Source organism: Pinus tabuliformis, chromosome 3_1, assembly GCF_031772625.1.
Source record: "Pinus tabuliformis cultivar Carrire ecotype Pingquan chromosome 3_1, CPIR1, whole genome shotgun sequence".
Taxonomy (NCBI): domain Eukaryota; kingdom Viridiplantae; phylum Streptophyta; class Pinopsida; order Pinales; family Pinaceae; genus Pinus; species Pinus tabuliformis.
The window spans coordinates 171,742,554-171,760,213 of NC_142301.1; the positions used below are offsets into that span (position 1 = coordinate 171,742,554).

General features: G+C 36.4%; 1 protein-coding gene across 2 annotated transcripts in view; it reads right to left on the reverse strand.

Annotated features, from left to right (window-relative positions):
* The window catches only part of LOC149186349 (S-adenosyl-L-methionine-dependent methyltransferases superfamily protein), a 242,152-nt gene that overhangs the window by 150,578 nt on the left and 73,914 nt on the right, over window positions 1-17,660 (reverse strand). For both annotated transcript variants that reach the window (XM_089410976.1, XM_089410975.1), the window contains exons 6-7: window positions 2,381-2,441; window positions 2,201-2,253 (exon numbers count right to left, since the gene is read on the reverse strand). In XM_089410976.1, the coding sequence (XP_089267102.1) occupies window positions 2,201-2,253; window positions 2,381-2,441 (114 nt within the window). The remainder of the gene's footprint in view (window positions 1-2,200; window positions 2,254-2,380; window positions 2,442-17,660) is intronic.

Here is a 17,660-nt window from a genome sequence, read left to right on the forward strand (position 1 = left end):
CAAGCTTCTTATTGCAAAGATGTTTTTGATAGAAGTCGTGTCTAAGGCTTCTCAAACAACAGCAGCAATTCGGCTTTCTGGGGGGCTAGATCTCAAACAAATCTTGTAAATCTTCAAATTTTCCTTAGTCATCCGACCTCTACAATCAAATATGATCTCTGAGGAAACTCACCCTTCTAACCTCAGATAATTTTTTGTCCTGAGGTGGAATAAGGGCTCATAATGTAAGATGGAAAGTGGTAAGTTTGCAATAGGAATAGATGGGGCTACGTTTTCTCGATCATGGCTTCCCAAGTAGTGCCCCCTTCCTAAAGCCATGGGCCATTCGAGGAGGTCCAACTGGACTAGGATTGAAAATTAACCCCCCATTTAAGGTGAGGAACAAGACTACGGCTTAAACCCTTCTTTATTCCAAGTCACCCCATAATCCATGTCAAAATGCCCAAATACAAACAAGCATAACCACACAATTGCAATATGAATAAAGTACCTTTTTATTAGAAGCCCACCTTTCAACATGTGCTCTTGACAAATGGGCGAGGAAATGCATGACTGATGCATGTGGCAGAGATATGAATGGCAAGTCACATCGGCTACAAAGTGGCTCTCAGGGACTGCTCGCAAAGCTTCTCCTAGGGGTCACCCACTTTTGGTGGGTAACACATCCTTTTACTTAAATTTTTAACATTGTCATTAATTGTTTCACGATGTTTGAGAGTAGTTTCACCCTCATTGGATTTCATATCTAGAAGTAGAATTCTAGATCTCATTCACAATTCAGCAAACTTAATATTTTTCAGGATTTCAGGATTGGTAGAACTACAACGTTTCTTCCGGATTTTGTGATGTTTGAGGGTATGGAATTGACATTTAATCAAGAGAGCCAAGCCCTATATGTACCCCGATGTTGGTGGCATTTATTGTCAAACTCCTTTATCATGACCCTGGTAAAAATGTACACTTAAGCAAAATCATTGATTAGGATGTTAATATTTTTCTATCTTATTTTAATGCTTAGAAGGTGATCTTGATAAGGAGGATCCCAATATAGATAATGATTTTGATGTTATGTAGCTATTTGTTGTAGCATGATTTTCTTTGGAGTCTAGAGGCCATTTAGAGCCTCTCTATTGATCTATTTTGATTCAAAGATGGATTGCACTCGGTGCAATTTTGGTTATATGCACCCTTGCTATATACAGAGAAATTTTGTGTATTTGTGTATAATAATTTGGATTCATATGAATACACATGAATTATATGTTCTTTTCAAAATTTGAATATTTTATGTAGTTTTTGTATCACCAATCTTATGTTCCAGTTCTTATAACATTGTTGAGGATGTTGTGACCATTTTCCATTAAGCAAACTAGAGGAATTCCATTATTTTCATTGCCATGATTGATTTCATGAAATACATTTATTTTTGTTTTGATATGATTTTGTATCATTATGTCAGAGATCTTATAACTCAAGACAAATATCATATTTCAATATGGATATCTGTTGTACCACTTGACATCTTATACATATATTGATTTTATTTTCATATTTATGTAGCAATGTGTTTGTTTGATGTTGCTGTTGCTTTAGAAGTTAAAAAATGATTATTTTTGTATTTTTTTTAATTTCCCAATATTTTCTGATATTTTCCACGATATTGCTATATTTAAATTTTGGACCCCCAACAATAAATTGCCGATAATGATAAATGTAACATTGATTCAACTCATCATAATTCAATCCATGTGCCAAGAACCAAGGTCAAGTATGGTAATATTTGTATCCAGCTTGAAAACCAGATGTTAAGTCACAAGTGGGATATATCTAGGCACCCGTGATTGTCGTCGATCCATTTGGAACCTTTTTCTACGGAACTATTGTTGCTGCCCCATTAATTGCCAAAACATGGTCATAATGTTTATCATCATTTTAGCCTTGAACTTGTCCTACTGCCACAGTTGATATCTAACCTATTGGGCCAAAAGCTACAATAGACCTGGATCCTGGTATAACTCTAGGTTCTCCAGAATTTCACCACCTAATTTGCGAAAGGGCATAACTTGAAAAAATAACTAGTGCCTAACTTCTGTCTGGAAAAAAATTGTGTTTGTGCAAGTACAAATATAAACCAAGAAAAGAGTGAAAAGTGTACAAAAGCAAATGATTGCAGAGGATTGACTCAAGGAAGAATTCTCACCGCTAGAATTAGTTGTGATTGTACAAACTCATCCATGTCATGAAGTCCAGTAACTGCACAAATAACAGACCAATACTACATTACATATCGAATGTTAAATCCTCTCATGAACAATTGCATCAAAATAGTATGAGTTCTGCTAAAGAAAGAAAAACAAGTTCATAGTCCTGTTTCTTTTACCATCAGGAGCTCCATCACAGACTACTAAATCTGCTTTGCATCCATCAAAGTGTTTGATGACCTGTAAAGATAAATTAGTTTCCAATCTATGCATGACAGAATATGAAACATCTTGCCCATATCCTTGATATTCATATAAGTTATATGAAGGTCATAACAAAATATAGAGGAATCCAATAGAGTTGGGAAATCTAAAAACCCTCTTTGCTAAAGAAAAATGAATATGATGCTGTATATTATGACTGGAGTTCTAACTCCCTCCACCTATCATCAAACTCGAAGCTAATTAATTTTAACTCAATACTATCTATTATGCTTTCATATAATAAGCATCTTGCAGTCTTGTCTCTGTTATAATTGTTCAGAAGAGATTTGAGCAGGGCCACCTATCTGGTGACACAAATCTTTTCATTTTCACAATGTTGCTTCCTAGGCTGTTTTCAAAGAAGACTAACATCAATGCAGATATTTAGCAGCTAATTCAAACATACAATATTTGTAAGTCAACCAGATAGTTGAAATTTTACAATTGTTTTTCATTAAGGGCAAATTGTACCTGTGAAGTGAACTTGATCTTTTGTTGTTGGTCAAGTATGTGATTGTGATATAACTTGTATAACCAGAGTTGTTAATGTTGAAGAATCTAGGGCGTCTATGTATAGTGAGATCCTTCTGACGATGATAACAATTTGTGAAGTACTTTTTACTTTTCTTATTAGGACAATCTTCTCTTATTATTATCAATGTGAGTTATCTTACTTCATCAAACAGTTACCAAAAAAAAAGATATAAGAACACAAGATGTTGGCTCTCAGCCAGGGCAAAACTTCTCTCCCAGAGAGGAAAAGCCTTCTGCAAATTTCTCTTATTGAAGCTTCAATTAACAAATGCCAAACCCTAAACCCTTGACCAGTTGATCCTCCAAGCACAAGACACAGTCTCTCTTCTTTTTATCCTTCAATCAATGCCTCCTTCTTCCTTCGCACTACTTCCGGCAACTGACAGCTCTTTTTCCGACAATTGCAGAAACCCTAGATCTCCTTAGAGACCTCTTCTTTGGTGTCCTTCTTGTCTTCTCTTCCTCGCTTGATAGTCTTCCTTCAATGTGATACTAAGGCTAGATAATGAGGCTCTTCCTTGAGGTATACTTCTGATTTAGAGGCAGATCCTCTAAACCCTACTGCAGATCTGGATTCTCGCACGTGTGGCTGATTTAGGCTTGTAATTGACCTCCTTTTGCTTCTCCCTTCCTTCGCTTGAGATGGCATCTACTTTGCTGGAGATAGAGGCCTATTTGGAGCCTCTCTTTGGCCCAATCGAACTTTATTATGTTGCTTCCCTTGTGGATCTGATGTGACTGCAGAACAGCCCTCCTTTCTTCACACATGTGGCAGAACTAGGCCCAAAAACTGTCCCTCCAAACTCGGTTTCTTTTTCCTCTTCTTCGCTGCCCTAGAATCACTTGAATGCTCCTTTTCACACCTCTTTTTCATCCTTCCGTGCTCGCTGATTTCAGAGATGATTGATGGACTAATGGTGAGGTCGCACTACTCTATATATAGGAGTCTATCCCTCCTTTTAGGCCAACTTGATCACTTGGTGAGGCCGACTTGACATTTGTGCATAAAAATTCATTTCATGAGCTGACTTGAAGAGGGAGACTTGTCTTTGCTTTGGATGATCTTCTTTGACTCTTATACATATGTTTACATAGTGTAACATGCCCACATGGGTCTTCAACAATTACATTAACTCTTTGACTTTCCTAGAAGCACTTAAACATGTGCTTGACCTATCAAATGGGCAAGAAACCCATTTTTGATAATTACAAAAATAATAATTCTTTTCTCTTACAAGTACAAAGATCAAAATTACATTTATTAAGACTGAACCTAGTTACACTTTCTTCAACACACCCTCTTAACTAAGGAGGTATTCATAAATCATGACAAGGTGTTTGGACATTTTCAATCTGAAGAATTCACATAAGAGAAAAGTATTGGCAATCCATTTGTTATAGCATCATAGTAACCAACATTGTTTCCACAAGCAAGGCCTTGACTAACAGCTCTATCTCTCAATAGATCAGAGCACAATGTTTGCAAGACCAATGATTATAGACACCTTCGTCATTGTCCCTCAAGGTACATACCCACCCAAGTGTTCACTGAGTATGACCTTCTAGGACTATTCTTATCTTGGTTTCCCAGCCCTCAAAGAATATCAGTCCTCTTGCCTACTTTTATCTTGGATGCCCTACACATCCTCAAAGAGCATCAGATGCCAGGAGATTACCAAATCCTCCATTCTTTCTTCCAAGTGAAGACAAGAATGTTGTGTCTATCTCTCCCTCTCAACTAGGGAAGATATTCCCATTCCTGTGAAGGAATTGTACCCAAACCCCCCCTAACCAGGAACTTGCCCAAGCTCCCTATTAATTAGGGACTTGTCAGATCTCCCTCTCAACTAGGGACTCTCCTTGTCCATCAGCAACTTCTTCTTGTGGGTTCTTTAACTGCTTGATCACTTTCTTTCCTTGATGTCATGAAATTCAGTCGAGCTTCTTCTTTGTAGGGCACCAGCCATCAATCACTTTCCTTCTTAGTTTGTCATGTCATTCCTTTCTCCATGGAAAGTGGCCTTCTTGATACATATCTGGAACCTTTGTCATATAGCTACTTCTTTCTCATCATGCTTCTTTCTGGAATTTCCATCCACCACATGAATGCTAGTTGTACTTATACTTACAACTTTTGTTCCACTAGCCCAGCATGAACCTTGTTGTCGCACAAATTGTCACGACAACGCTCAAACCGGGGGTTGTCACTCTGATCCCCGATCTCTCCATTTAAGCCGTCTCCTGAGGCTAAGGGGGGTAGACCCTATGGGATGAAGGAAGACCAACTGTGGACCAGTTGGGTTGGGAGACACAACAAGGCGATACCAGTACTTGATTGATTTTAGGAATTAATGTACCAGTGCCTTATGGAGTTAATGATTAAATGATTATTTATTAGATGTTGCAGAAAATATGAACCTTGTAAAACAATCATTTATCATCAAAAAACCCAAGCAATGCAAGATAATCAATAAACGCACAATGCTTTAATAATGATCCAATAATTAAATTTTTAAAGATTAAATGCTTTAAACAACCATAAAATTTAAATGCTAACCAGATTCAAATAGTTAATCTTCAGATATAAACATTTAAGCACATTTAACTATAGGACAACAGAAAAAAGACTTTAAAAGGAATTTCCAATTTTAAATTAGTCTTTTTTCATGATTTTTTAATTTTTTTAATATTTTTTTATATTTTTTATAAAATTCTAAGCAAAACTAATTTAAATCTAAACTAAAGGAAATTTATAATTATTAAACAAACAAACAAACAAACAGACAAACAAACAAAAAACTAAATCCTAAAATCAAAGCAAAAAATGAAAATCTAAAACATTTTATGATTTTTTATTTTTTATGATTTTTAAATTTTTTTTTAATTTAAAATGAAACAAAACTTAAAATCTAAATAAAATCTAATCTAATACTATCACCTAATCTATATACATAAAATGAAACAATATAAAATCTAAATTCTAAATAAAACTTAAATCTAAGACCTGAAAAAGAAACCTTTTATGCCCTTTTATTATTTTATTATTTTTTTTATGATTTTTGATTTATATTAAAAAAAAAAAAGAGTAAACTTTAAAACTAAAATAAAACTAAGAAAATCTAAATCTAAATCTAAATCAAATTCAAAATTAAAATTCTCTTACCAAAACTAAAATGAAATAAATTTAAAATCGAAACCTAACTAAAATTTAATTCTAAAACTAAGCTCTAACTTAAAAAAAATAAAAATCGAAAATCTTTAAACTAAGATTAAATCTAACTCTAAAATCTAAACTAAATGAAACTCATAGTAAAAAAAAAGAAATACCAATGCTAACCTACGCATATAAAGAAAATCGAAATTATATATATATATATATATATATTATTGTTGTTGGTGCAGGTGACGGCTGAGGAGAAATACGCAGCAGGAGAAAGGCGTGAGGAGCAGAGGACGGAGGGGTTTGGAGACTGCTGCGTGAGGGGAACGTAAAGATAGCAGAGCAAGGATTGTAGCAGCGGATTTTGATGGGTAACGTGCAGGTTTAGGAGATGCGTGGTTCGATGGGAGAGCTGCAGACAGAGGAATAAATGGATACAGCTGCGGATCTGAGGGTTTTGATGAGCTGGAAGGGTTTGGAAGAGTAATTTGCTTGCAGGTTGGACGCAGTTTCTGGAGGCTACGGGGAAGAGCGGATGTGAGGAATGCGTAAGGAAAAGATAGCGTGGAGTGAGAGTATGTTTTGCAGGCTCTGGAGCAGCGTGGAAGGACGCAGATATTTTGTTGGCGAGAGAACTGGACTAGAGCAGCGTGGGAATAGAAGTTCGATGCACCTGAAGGGTAGCGTTGAAGATTGCAAAAAATGCGTCGCAGCGTAAGGATATTGGGCAACGATGCATGGACAGGTAGAGAAGAATAGGCAGCTGCGTGAGGAATTTAGGGTAGCGTAGGAGAAAAGGGAAGGTAGGAAAATAACCCAGAAACTTTTCAGATCCCGTAAAAATTTTAAAATCCACAGCCAGACCTTAAAAATTCTGAAAGCTTTTGAGAAAAACAACAATGAACACAAAATCAAAATTTTCCTGCAACAAAAATGAAACCCCAAGTAGCAGCTGACAGCAAATAAAAAAAAAAAAAAATCGGAAATTTCTATCAAAATGAAATCCCAGGCAGCAAACAGATAGCCTGGAAAAACCCTCGAATTTCTTCAGAAAACCTGAAAATCTTTTGAAGAATATCCCTACAAAAAAAATGACACTGAGGCCAGATCTTACCCTCCAGGGCCTAGATCTGGCTTCAAACAAAAATCTCCTCTTCAGTCCTGCAACCTGCAATAGCAAAACAGAATACCCAGAAACAATATGTGCAAAGATGAAACTAAAAACCCTGAAAATCAGCTAAATAATTACAGTCTTACAAACTGAAGGCTCTAAGCAGCCAGATTTATCGTTATGCCACAAATATTTTCAAAATTTTAAATTTAATATAAGGTGCTTCAGAAAACCCTTCATGCATCTGCAAAAATTTCTAATGATAAGCCCAGGATTAAAACTGGCTGGGCTCTTTCAGAAAACGCAATCCGGGAGTTGGCTGGTTCAGCCGAGAACTTCCCCTAACGCCCGGCAACTCAAAATTAAGGATATCCTGCACAGCTTAAATCAGCCATTAACATAGAGGGAGAAAACAACAGAGAAATTCAGATCAAATGGAGATACCTGCCATTATATTTCAGACATTAAACTACCATTCAAACCCCAGAGATCAGACAAGATACCTGTGCCTAAATCAATCTTCATCAAGCTGTCATCAATGGCTGAAAATAAAATTATGCAGAAAAATAAAACATCTTACAGCATTTCCAGAAGAGTAACACCAGCAAGATTTTCAACCCCAAAGTCTTTCTTTATTGCACAAAAAAAAATGACTACAAGAGAGCTTTCATTAACACCAGACCCTCAGATCAAATCTGATCTCAAATGACCCCTAACACCCTATTTAAAGGAAAATTTTCCAATGGCTAGTTCGAGTGATCCATGTCAAACTAATTTTGACCGTCGATGAGGATCAAAATCCCTTTTAATCTCATCCGTCGAAATTTTAAATGCATTTTAATATATTAAAAAATTAAAACTTTGCATTTATTTTCTCAAAACTTTGACTTATTATTATTTTTTTATTTTATTTTATTTTTAAATTTTTTATTTATTTTCAATTTACTTTTTAATTTTTTATTTTTTTTAGTTATTTTAAATTTTTTAATTTTTTTTATTATTTATATCTTTTATTTTTTATTGTTTTTTTATTATTTCTTTTTTATTTTTGGATCCTCAAACTTAGCCCTTTGGAGAAATCACTAGGACCTAGGACTTAGGACTTATGAGGGGATTAAAACATTTTCTAACCCTCAAGACACTTTACATCATGACTTTTACAATTTTACATCTCAAGGGGGAAAACCTATTTGACATAGACCCTCATACACCACCCAGTTCTGCGACACAACTATAACCTAGCAGATCAAGCAATTTGTAATAACCTAACCAAATAGTTAGAGTTATTTCCAAATTACTTTTACATAGACTCGACCAAGTACACTAGGAGTCCCTAAGATTCTAATGACAAAATCCATTCCAGCTTTGGGGTTAGGCTAAAGGAAAACTTTGCCAATCATGGATTGGTGAGACAAAAAACCTTCCGGAACGTAGATTATCACTAGAAAATTAGGTTTGCCCAGGCAATTTACATACATGACTCAGATCTGCTAAGATTATTTACAATTTACACATGCAGACTGAGTTTACAACATAACATAATCGGGCAGATGATGACAATCGAATGACATGGACACGTCGATCCAGTGATGTCCCTTTTGCAAAAAAGGGGGTGTATTGCTATGGGTAGTTGACACGTAGCGGTCAACAAACCTATCCAGATATTATTCAAGAAATCAAAGCATAGCATTAAATCAAATGGTACCTTACGAGATGGCTTTCCATCTTGTTGGCTCCATCACTTATCTTTGAATTAGACTCCATTTTTGCCTTCTCTTCAATGATGGATTCCATTACCATAATATTACCTTTAATATTTTATTATAATAAGTATTATTTTTATAATACCTTTCTTCCTTATATACTTTTGTACTTCTTTATGATCTCCCTTTTTTAATAATTAATCAATTAATATTATTTATAAATAATTAATTTAATATAATTAACTATTTATATAATTATTAATTAATTAATTAATTAATCTAAGTTGTAATTAAATGATATACGTGAGGTTAATGTAACTTATGTGATTTGTATATGTGATAGTTTAGATTATAATTATAATACACAAGGGACACTGATGAAACAAAGAGTTAGGATTGGAATCGTGACGACTGATAGATAACAACAAAAAACTGAATGTTGACGTTGACTATTGACTGAGTCTCTGGCGTCGAACGATGAACAGGACGCCAGCGAAAGCAAGTCAGGCCAAATGGACATCGATGGACATCACGAGGACCGAAATGATGATACAGGGGATGCGGTTGGAAAGTCATATTAAGATGAGCAAGGGTCGAAGCAGGAAGAAGCAAAGTGGACAAGGAGCAGGCACAGCGACAAAGTCGTGGAGCGAAGAGGGTTAGTTTGTGTGGTTGAGCAGTTTGATGGGTGAAGAATTGACAGGGGTACAATGCAAAAGGGAGGAACACAACAGTGGCTAAGAGGAAGGGATGGGTCGGGAGAGGGGCATGACAGGGTAATAGGACAAGATGGCGGCAAAGAGTAATCGGCTGCGGCGGTGAAGGATATGGTGGAACAAGCAGATAGGGGGTCTTCAAACTCAGATAGTCATTGATTGTGGAAGCGCGACGAGGAATCTGGTGGCGTAGGAATGTCGACACGGGTTGTCAAGTAGTTGGAGAATGAGTCGAACCCTGCAGTGGCGTGGGGAGGAATCAGGCTACGGTTGTGTACAGTTGATGATCGTTTGTCCACTGGTTTCTTGTCTTTTTGTTTTTTTATATATAACATTTAAAAAAAATAGTTGTTTTTAATAATAACTTTTTTATATTTTCTTTTCTATTTTTTTTTAATATATCCTTTTTTTATTCTTTTTTTTATATCTCTTTCTTTGTATATAATATTTTTAAACCCTTTTTTCTGGACTATTTTCTTCTTCTTTCTTTTTATTTTTTATTTTTTATTTTATTCTATTTTTTAAATGCCTAAAGGCCTAATTGGTAAATTGGAGAACCTCCAACAATGTGTAGCAAAACACTTCAATAGCATGACAACAAGGTTGACAAAGAGTTGATGGCCAAAGGTCGAGATCTGCCAACGCAGCTCTGATACCAATGCAACGAACAAAATTCATATACTCAGAGGAATGCTCTGATACCAATGTAACGAACGAGGTTCGTATACACATCAATAATCTTCAGAATACTTCGAAGACAAAAACATCCATTGTAGGACAAAGGTACCTCTTTACAACAGTTATGTCCTTAGGGACATACTTCTTCATTACTAACTATTTAGTTAATTAATCATTAATTATGATTTTTATTGTTTACATTACTTTTTATTATTTTACTATAAATTATATTCATAACATCCTTTCACCACCATGTGTGTTCTCACATGGTTCGTGACTGTCCTTGCATGGGTTGAAAACTCCAATCTCACTCGAACTTGAAGATTCATATTTCCACTGGGCAGCTAACATTCCATTGTGGTCTCCCTCTGAAGCTAGACTCCCTCTGAGCCTACACAACCTCCACTGGCTCACTCTGCTTTCCCTCCCATAAAGTGTTGTAATTGATCTTTTGTCCTTCCAAAGTCAGTCTTGAGCAGTGTTACTTGGGAGCGGGAGCGAAAGCAGGGAGCGGTAGCAAAAACGGGTGCGGGAGCGACATTTTCAGAAGCTCCCGGTTCGGGAGCAAATCCCGGAGCATTTTTTATATAATATATATATTTTTTATATTTTGATACATATATGTCAACAAAAACATGTAGAATGATGAATTAGATATTAAAAACATAAAAAAACATAGATAGAACCATATAACAACAATCATCTAGAATTTATAATCTTCATCAACCATGTCCACAAGTTAGTAACATAGTAACATACAACATATTGAGTCATGATTCATCAATCTTAAAGTTTCAAGCTTTCAAAATTCAATATATAACATTTATCATCATTGATCACCAAAGTTGTACTTGTAAGCTAAGTGTAACCATTACAACAAATAATATCTAACATGAAATGAAACAACTTTCAACTTTCATGAAGCATCATATTCATAATTCATTACTACTGAGTTATAATTGCCAACTTCAAACTTAAATTGTCATATATTGTTTAAAAAAATATCATAATAAATATGAAAGAGTCAATAGTTATAAAAACTACTAGAAACTAGAAAAGACAAGTAAATCTATTATCTATTGCTTATGCTTGGACCTCTTGCCGCAACGAGAAATGTCTAATTTTTTAGTCATGTTGGAAAATCAGGATCTTTATCATTAATATCACCCTCTAAGCATTAATATCCAGAGGTATTTTTGTCATTACCTCTGTATCTGTATAGGGATCTTTGTCATTAATATCACCCTCTAAGCATTAACATAAGATAGAAAAAGCATAGCATGTCAAGTCAAGATTTTGTTTGAGTGATGCGTACATTTTTAGGAGGGTCATGATAGAGGAGTTCGACAACCAATGTCACTAACATCAAGGTACACAGAGGGATTGGTGCTCTTGATTAAATACGAGTTCCATACCCTAATACATGACAAAATTCAATGGAAACAATGCAATCCTGAAATCCTGAAAAATTGATAAGTCTGCTGGATTTTGAATGAAATCTAAAATTCTACTTTTTGCATATGAAATCCAATGAGGTCGGAACCACTCTCAAACATCCTGAGTCATTTCATGGTAATGTTAAAAATTTAAGTAAAAGGATGAAAATGAAGATTAAAGAGAATGTCACTTTTACTTTAAGAATTTAACATTACCATGAATCGCATATCAATACTAGGGCCATAGACTTAATCATTAAGCTGCCCCACTAAAAACTTATTTGTTTCTTTGAAAAACAATTGCATTTGGAACATCATTGCAAAAACAAATTTGCAAAAAAGGCAAAACGCTCCCAAAAAGGCAGGGAGCGATTTTTTTTTAGGGAGCGCGCTCCCAAAATCGCTCCCTTTCCGGGAGCGATTTCGAGAGCACGCTCCCGACCCACTCCAGAGTCGCTCCCGCCCAGAGCGCAGATTGGGAGCGGGATCAAAGGGGGGGGAGGCACTCCCCTGCAACTATGGTCTTGAGCTACAGTTGAACACAAGGCCTAGTCCACTCTAGACCACTGCAACTCAACTCTGCATGAGTCCTCATCCTCCTAGGTCAAATACCTCATGTGCACATGGCTCCACTATTGGATGTGTAACTCCACAACCCAACGAAGATACTAACTCACAATCAACCTTCCATCCACACGGAGCTATCTCATCCATGCCAAAGCACCTTCTCTGTTGAGCCTTCTACTCCATGTCTAGCAATTTCACAACTCCCTCTGTGCACACTCTGATCCAACTGCCTTCAGAACATCACTAATACCATGTTCAAATTTCCCTTGCGCCCTAGGTTTGGTCTATGACTAGACTAGCACATAAATACACTAGGAGTGCTCAACAATAAACAAATTTGCATAGCGAAATATATCAACAATGAAATTAATAATAGTACACAAGAATATTGGCCCAAAATCTCGTTTCTCATTAGTCCAATAAAAAACATTAGGGCTCCCATCCTAGGGATCATGGCCCTTTACAACCCCTAATACAAACTAAGATACATAGTATACAAAATCTAGGGCTTGAGATCTGATCCTCCAGATCTTCAATCTACCCATCACAACAAAGGCAAAACACTTTACTTCTTGTAGCAATCCTTTACCTCCAACTCTTTCTATCCTCTTTGTTCCTGATGCAGCCGGGTGTTCTTTGCCTCTAAAATCCACAGAGAATGGCTCCTTTCTTCATTTGTTTAACCAGTTGCTCAGAGTATGGTTTGTCCTTCCACCAACTATATATATCAGCCTTCAAAACTTGTTGTTGGGCCCTTATTCCTCCAACAGAATTTTTATTTAAGCCTCCTACCAGCAATCCCAACCTTGTCAAGAACACAGCCAACCCTGTTTCACGGAACAGCAGAGTTATGTTAGGTCTAGGGTACTCAGCACTCCACAAAACCTCCTTTACCAGCCCTATTATGCCTTCTTAAGGGTCTCAGCCTGCCTGGGTCACATTCAGTCCTGCAACTAGGGTTGGGGCAGCCTACAGCCAGCCCTAACTGGGCTCTGCAGCTACCCTAATACCACAGAATGAACCAAGGTATATTGTGGCTCCTCCTCAAACAATAAACAAAACTCTAAGGGCTTATTTCCTCGGTTGCAAATGGACATTTCAACCAATAAAACACACAGATCAAACCTCCTTAACCATGGAACAGTTGGACGTCCTCTTGAACGAATGCTTGGTCCTCTTGAGGCTAATCTCTCCTTGTTGCAACTATCTTCTTAGGTTCTATGGCTCTTTAGACTTGGATGGAAACTCGACACAAACATTCTGGCATTGACTAGGCCTTCTTTTCCACAACAACCAGCCTCGACCCTCCACAACCATACTCTCTACCTACTCAGCCTTACCCACTGACTTGGATTCCTTGTCAACAGACTTCGGTCTCCCTCCTAGCTCGGTGCAGCTTGCACTAGACAGACTTATTCTTTGAGCCATGAAACCTCTCTTAGATATGCATCCTCTTCTAAGACTTTTCACCTTGCACAAGTGTAGTCCATCACACTTGTGTTGAGCCTCTCCTTTGGCTCCTTATTTATACTTTAGTCTTGGGTTATTTAGGAAACCCTAGATCCTTTAGGGTTTTTCCCACTCAACCAATTAACAAATAATTAGAATAAAGAATTAATTACTTAGGTCCCAAACCCACAGCTTTGGGTTCAAAACCCCAATGTTGGGTAACTTTCCCAACCAACTCCCTTTTGGTGGGTTATCACCACTAGGAAATACTTTATGAGCTACACAAATTCCAACATATTTAATACTAGTGTGCATAACATATGTGTACATTGTGGTGATGTCTTTTCCACTTGCATGTTATTTTGTGCTCCTCTTATATGTGAGTAATTCCATTGCTAGTATTGCCTTCATATCAAGACTAATTGTTTACAATGGATCATACATTGGAGCATTCTAGCCTAACTGTCTCCACAGATCCAATTAAAAATCCCTAAATAGATCCCTCAAATCAACAAGATTTAACAATGGGTTATATGCTTGTGTCAAAAAGATGCATCTTCGAGGACATCCTTGAAATTTGTTTGAAAACACAAGCACTCAAGTACAGAAAGAGAGGCACCCTTTGCAAAGTCATGATTGAGAGGCTAATTCCAAGTTCAAAGTAGGACAATAAATTGAACCCCTAAGCAAGTGTAGGTTGTAATAATCCCAATTGACGTCATGTTGAATAAAAGAAACTTGGAGAGTGTCCTTGGAAGCATTAAAGGCCAAAACCTTAGATGACCAAACACTGATAGAGTGCACAGAAGCAAGCCAAGGCATCCAACTATCTCTAAAAACCTTCAAGCGAGGAATCCAAAAGAACCACAGTCAACAAAAACACAAAAGCATAGGGTGCCAACCATTCTCCATATGTGCATACATTCTAAGTAACTCCTCAAACTCATCAATGTAAATCTAAACAAAGTCAAGGAAAGGGACCACCTCTACTTAACCCTAATAATGTCCCTAGTGAATTCATAGAAGCCTTTTGCTATCCAAAGACAACCCACCACAAACTCATATAGCTTCAAAGAGAAAGTTGATTACTATATATGGAATTCATTGACAAGGTCTTAGCTGAGTCTTAGTGTTATATCGAGTCTTTGTAAAAGTGGTTTGGGAATAATTTAAGCTATTTGGCTAAATTATTTTATTACAAATCACTGGGTCTACTAGATCATATTGTGTCGCAGCAATGGGTAATTATTTTGAGGGACTATATGTAAAGAGGTATTCCCCCTTTGAAGGTTGAATTTGTAATTATCTGATGTAAAAATTATTTTAGTGCATGGTCCCTCATACTTAAACACCATGGTTAAAGTATTTGAGGGTGTTAAAAATAAATAATCCCCTCTTGTGTCAATTAAGTAATTTTTCTGGCTCAAATAAAATTAAATCCTAAGCCAGAAAATTAATTAATTTAGAGTCATAAATAATTATAGAGAAATTAATTTCTCCAAGTGGAAAAATTTGTGGGTCCAAAAGAAGTCAATTTTTTGAGGAAATCAATCCAAAATATTTATTTTCAGATTAATAAATAATGGTTTTTAAGAGAAATTCGAAAATTCCTCAAAAAGTATTATTTTCGACGATGGAGATAAAAGGATCATCAAAGTTTTATCAACAATCGAGATTATTTTGACAGGGATCAAGCCAATTAGTCGTTATTTTCCACTTGAAGGACTTCTTTATAAATCAGAAGTCATTTGTTTCTCAAGCAATGATGAAAATTTTGGGTCTGGTCTATGTAATTTTGTAAACATTGGTATTGATCCATTGTCCTACTGGGAACGTTTGAGATCATAATAAAAAAGAGTTTGGGTTTCATTTCATGGTGTTCTTTGTTCATTCATCTGTGGTATGTGTTGGTTATGTGCTTTCCTATATTGTGTTGAATTTTTATATAAACTAGTTATTTCATTTGTCGATGATAAGAACATTCTATTGGTAGATTTTGGGTTTATCTTAGGTGATCTGATTCACCATATGTCTAACAAGTTTGCTTGAAGAAATATATAGAGATTTGCAGGTACATCGACCCTTGGGCTTCAAGTTCACAGACTTTGGAGAAGAGCCGACCTTGTTTCATCTCCAGGAATTTTTATGTGATTTTCTTACGAAGCTAAAGGCTATGGTTCATACTATTAACTTTCGAAACACATCAATCCGTTGTCATTATTTATTAAAAAAAAAAAATCTTAAAAAACATTTTATTTACAAGCATTGTTTATTTTGTAAATATTTTGTATATACAATTTTGTAAAATTATTTTTCTAACCCTTGTTTTGCAACAAATGGGGCTTGGTTTTTTATTTTTGAATTTTGTATATATTGGGGTTTTGGAATTTATTTATTTTTTTTCGCAAGTGAGATTCAAGCTAATCAAGAGGATTTTGCTGGGGTTTTGAGCTAAGATCTAAGCCCTTGAGAGTAAGATCTAGTCTCCATCAAAATTTGCAAGGCCAGCATCCAAGCTTTTGCAGTGAATTTGGGCAATTTTTTGATGATCTGAAGTGAGATTCATTTTTGCAAGGGTCCGAAAAAAATTTTGGGCTTCTAGGCCCAGCGTTAAGCCTCCAACCCTAGCCCCAGCCTTCTTTTCCCTTGTCATCTCCTTGAATGCTCTCTTAGAGGCCTCAGCTTCCCTTTTAGGGAATTGTCTGGCCCTCTAGAGGCCTCGACCTCCTAGTGGCAGCCCTAAGGGCTTGGCCGCAGCCCCTAAGGGGCTTCTCCCGTTAGCCGTAGGTCTATTAGGCCTTGCAGCTACCTTCTCTAGGGCTTTAAGCCCTGGCCGCAGGCCTTCTCGGTCTCCTCCCTCCGCTTCCCTCTTTTCTCTCTCAGCCAGCCTTCCTTAAGGCCTTTTTCACCCTTGTCGTGGGCCTAGTTAGGCCTCTAACCCTAGTCACTGTCCTTTCCAGGCCTAGCATTGGCCTCTTGTCCCCTCTATTAGCCCTCATCTAGCCTCTTTTGCCTCATTCAGTCATTCATTGGGTTATCATTTGATTTTTTTGCCTCTAACATTGTGTTTGCAGATATTTTTTCAAGCTAATATTGGTGGTTGCAAGTCATCATCTCATAAGAAAAGCGTTGGGCAATTTCTCTAATCATCTACAAGGCCTAGAGGGCTAGTGGTTTGCCTCTTCAAACCCTTGCTTCCTAACTGTTTTGTTTACAGCCATCTGATCATCGCATTTACAGTGGAATAAATCTAATCAAGTGGCCTAAAAATCATTAATAATTTATCTATATTCATTGGCTAATCTCTTGCATCATTTGAGCATTCATTGGTTGGAAAAATTTGGGTGACAGTCCAGCTGTTTTGAAGGCATCATAAGGTCTGATATATAATAGTGACATAAGCATTCATTCATAGGCATTTCCTCATGCTTTGCATTCTCATCTAAAGTGCTCTTATTTAATCAAGAAAAGAGATAAATTTTGGGACTGTTTTGGCACATTTGGCATTAGTTAACTCACTGCTGTCATAGGCTGTTTACTTCTGTCATAACTTGTTTACTGCTGTCCCAAAGGTTGGATTATTGCTCATTGAAACATAAGTTGCATAAGGTTTCTTGAATGGTTTCATGCTCTATTGTGTAAAGGGTTTTTTACATTAAATTGTTCAAGTGATTTGGTAATTAGTGAAGTTATGTCATTGCTTAGTAGGGACAGTAACACATTGTTGTCTCTTGTGAGTTTCATAAGCTTCAAAAGTTTTACTTAAAAGGCTCACTCACTAAGCACATAAGTCTAAAGTCTAATATCTTATTGATTGGTTAACATTGCTCAAATATTAGTA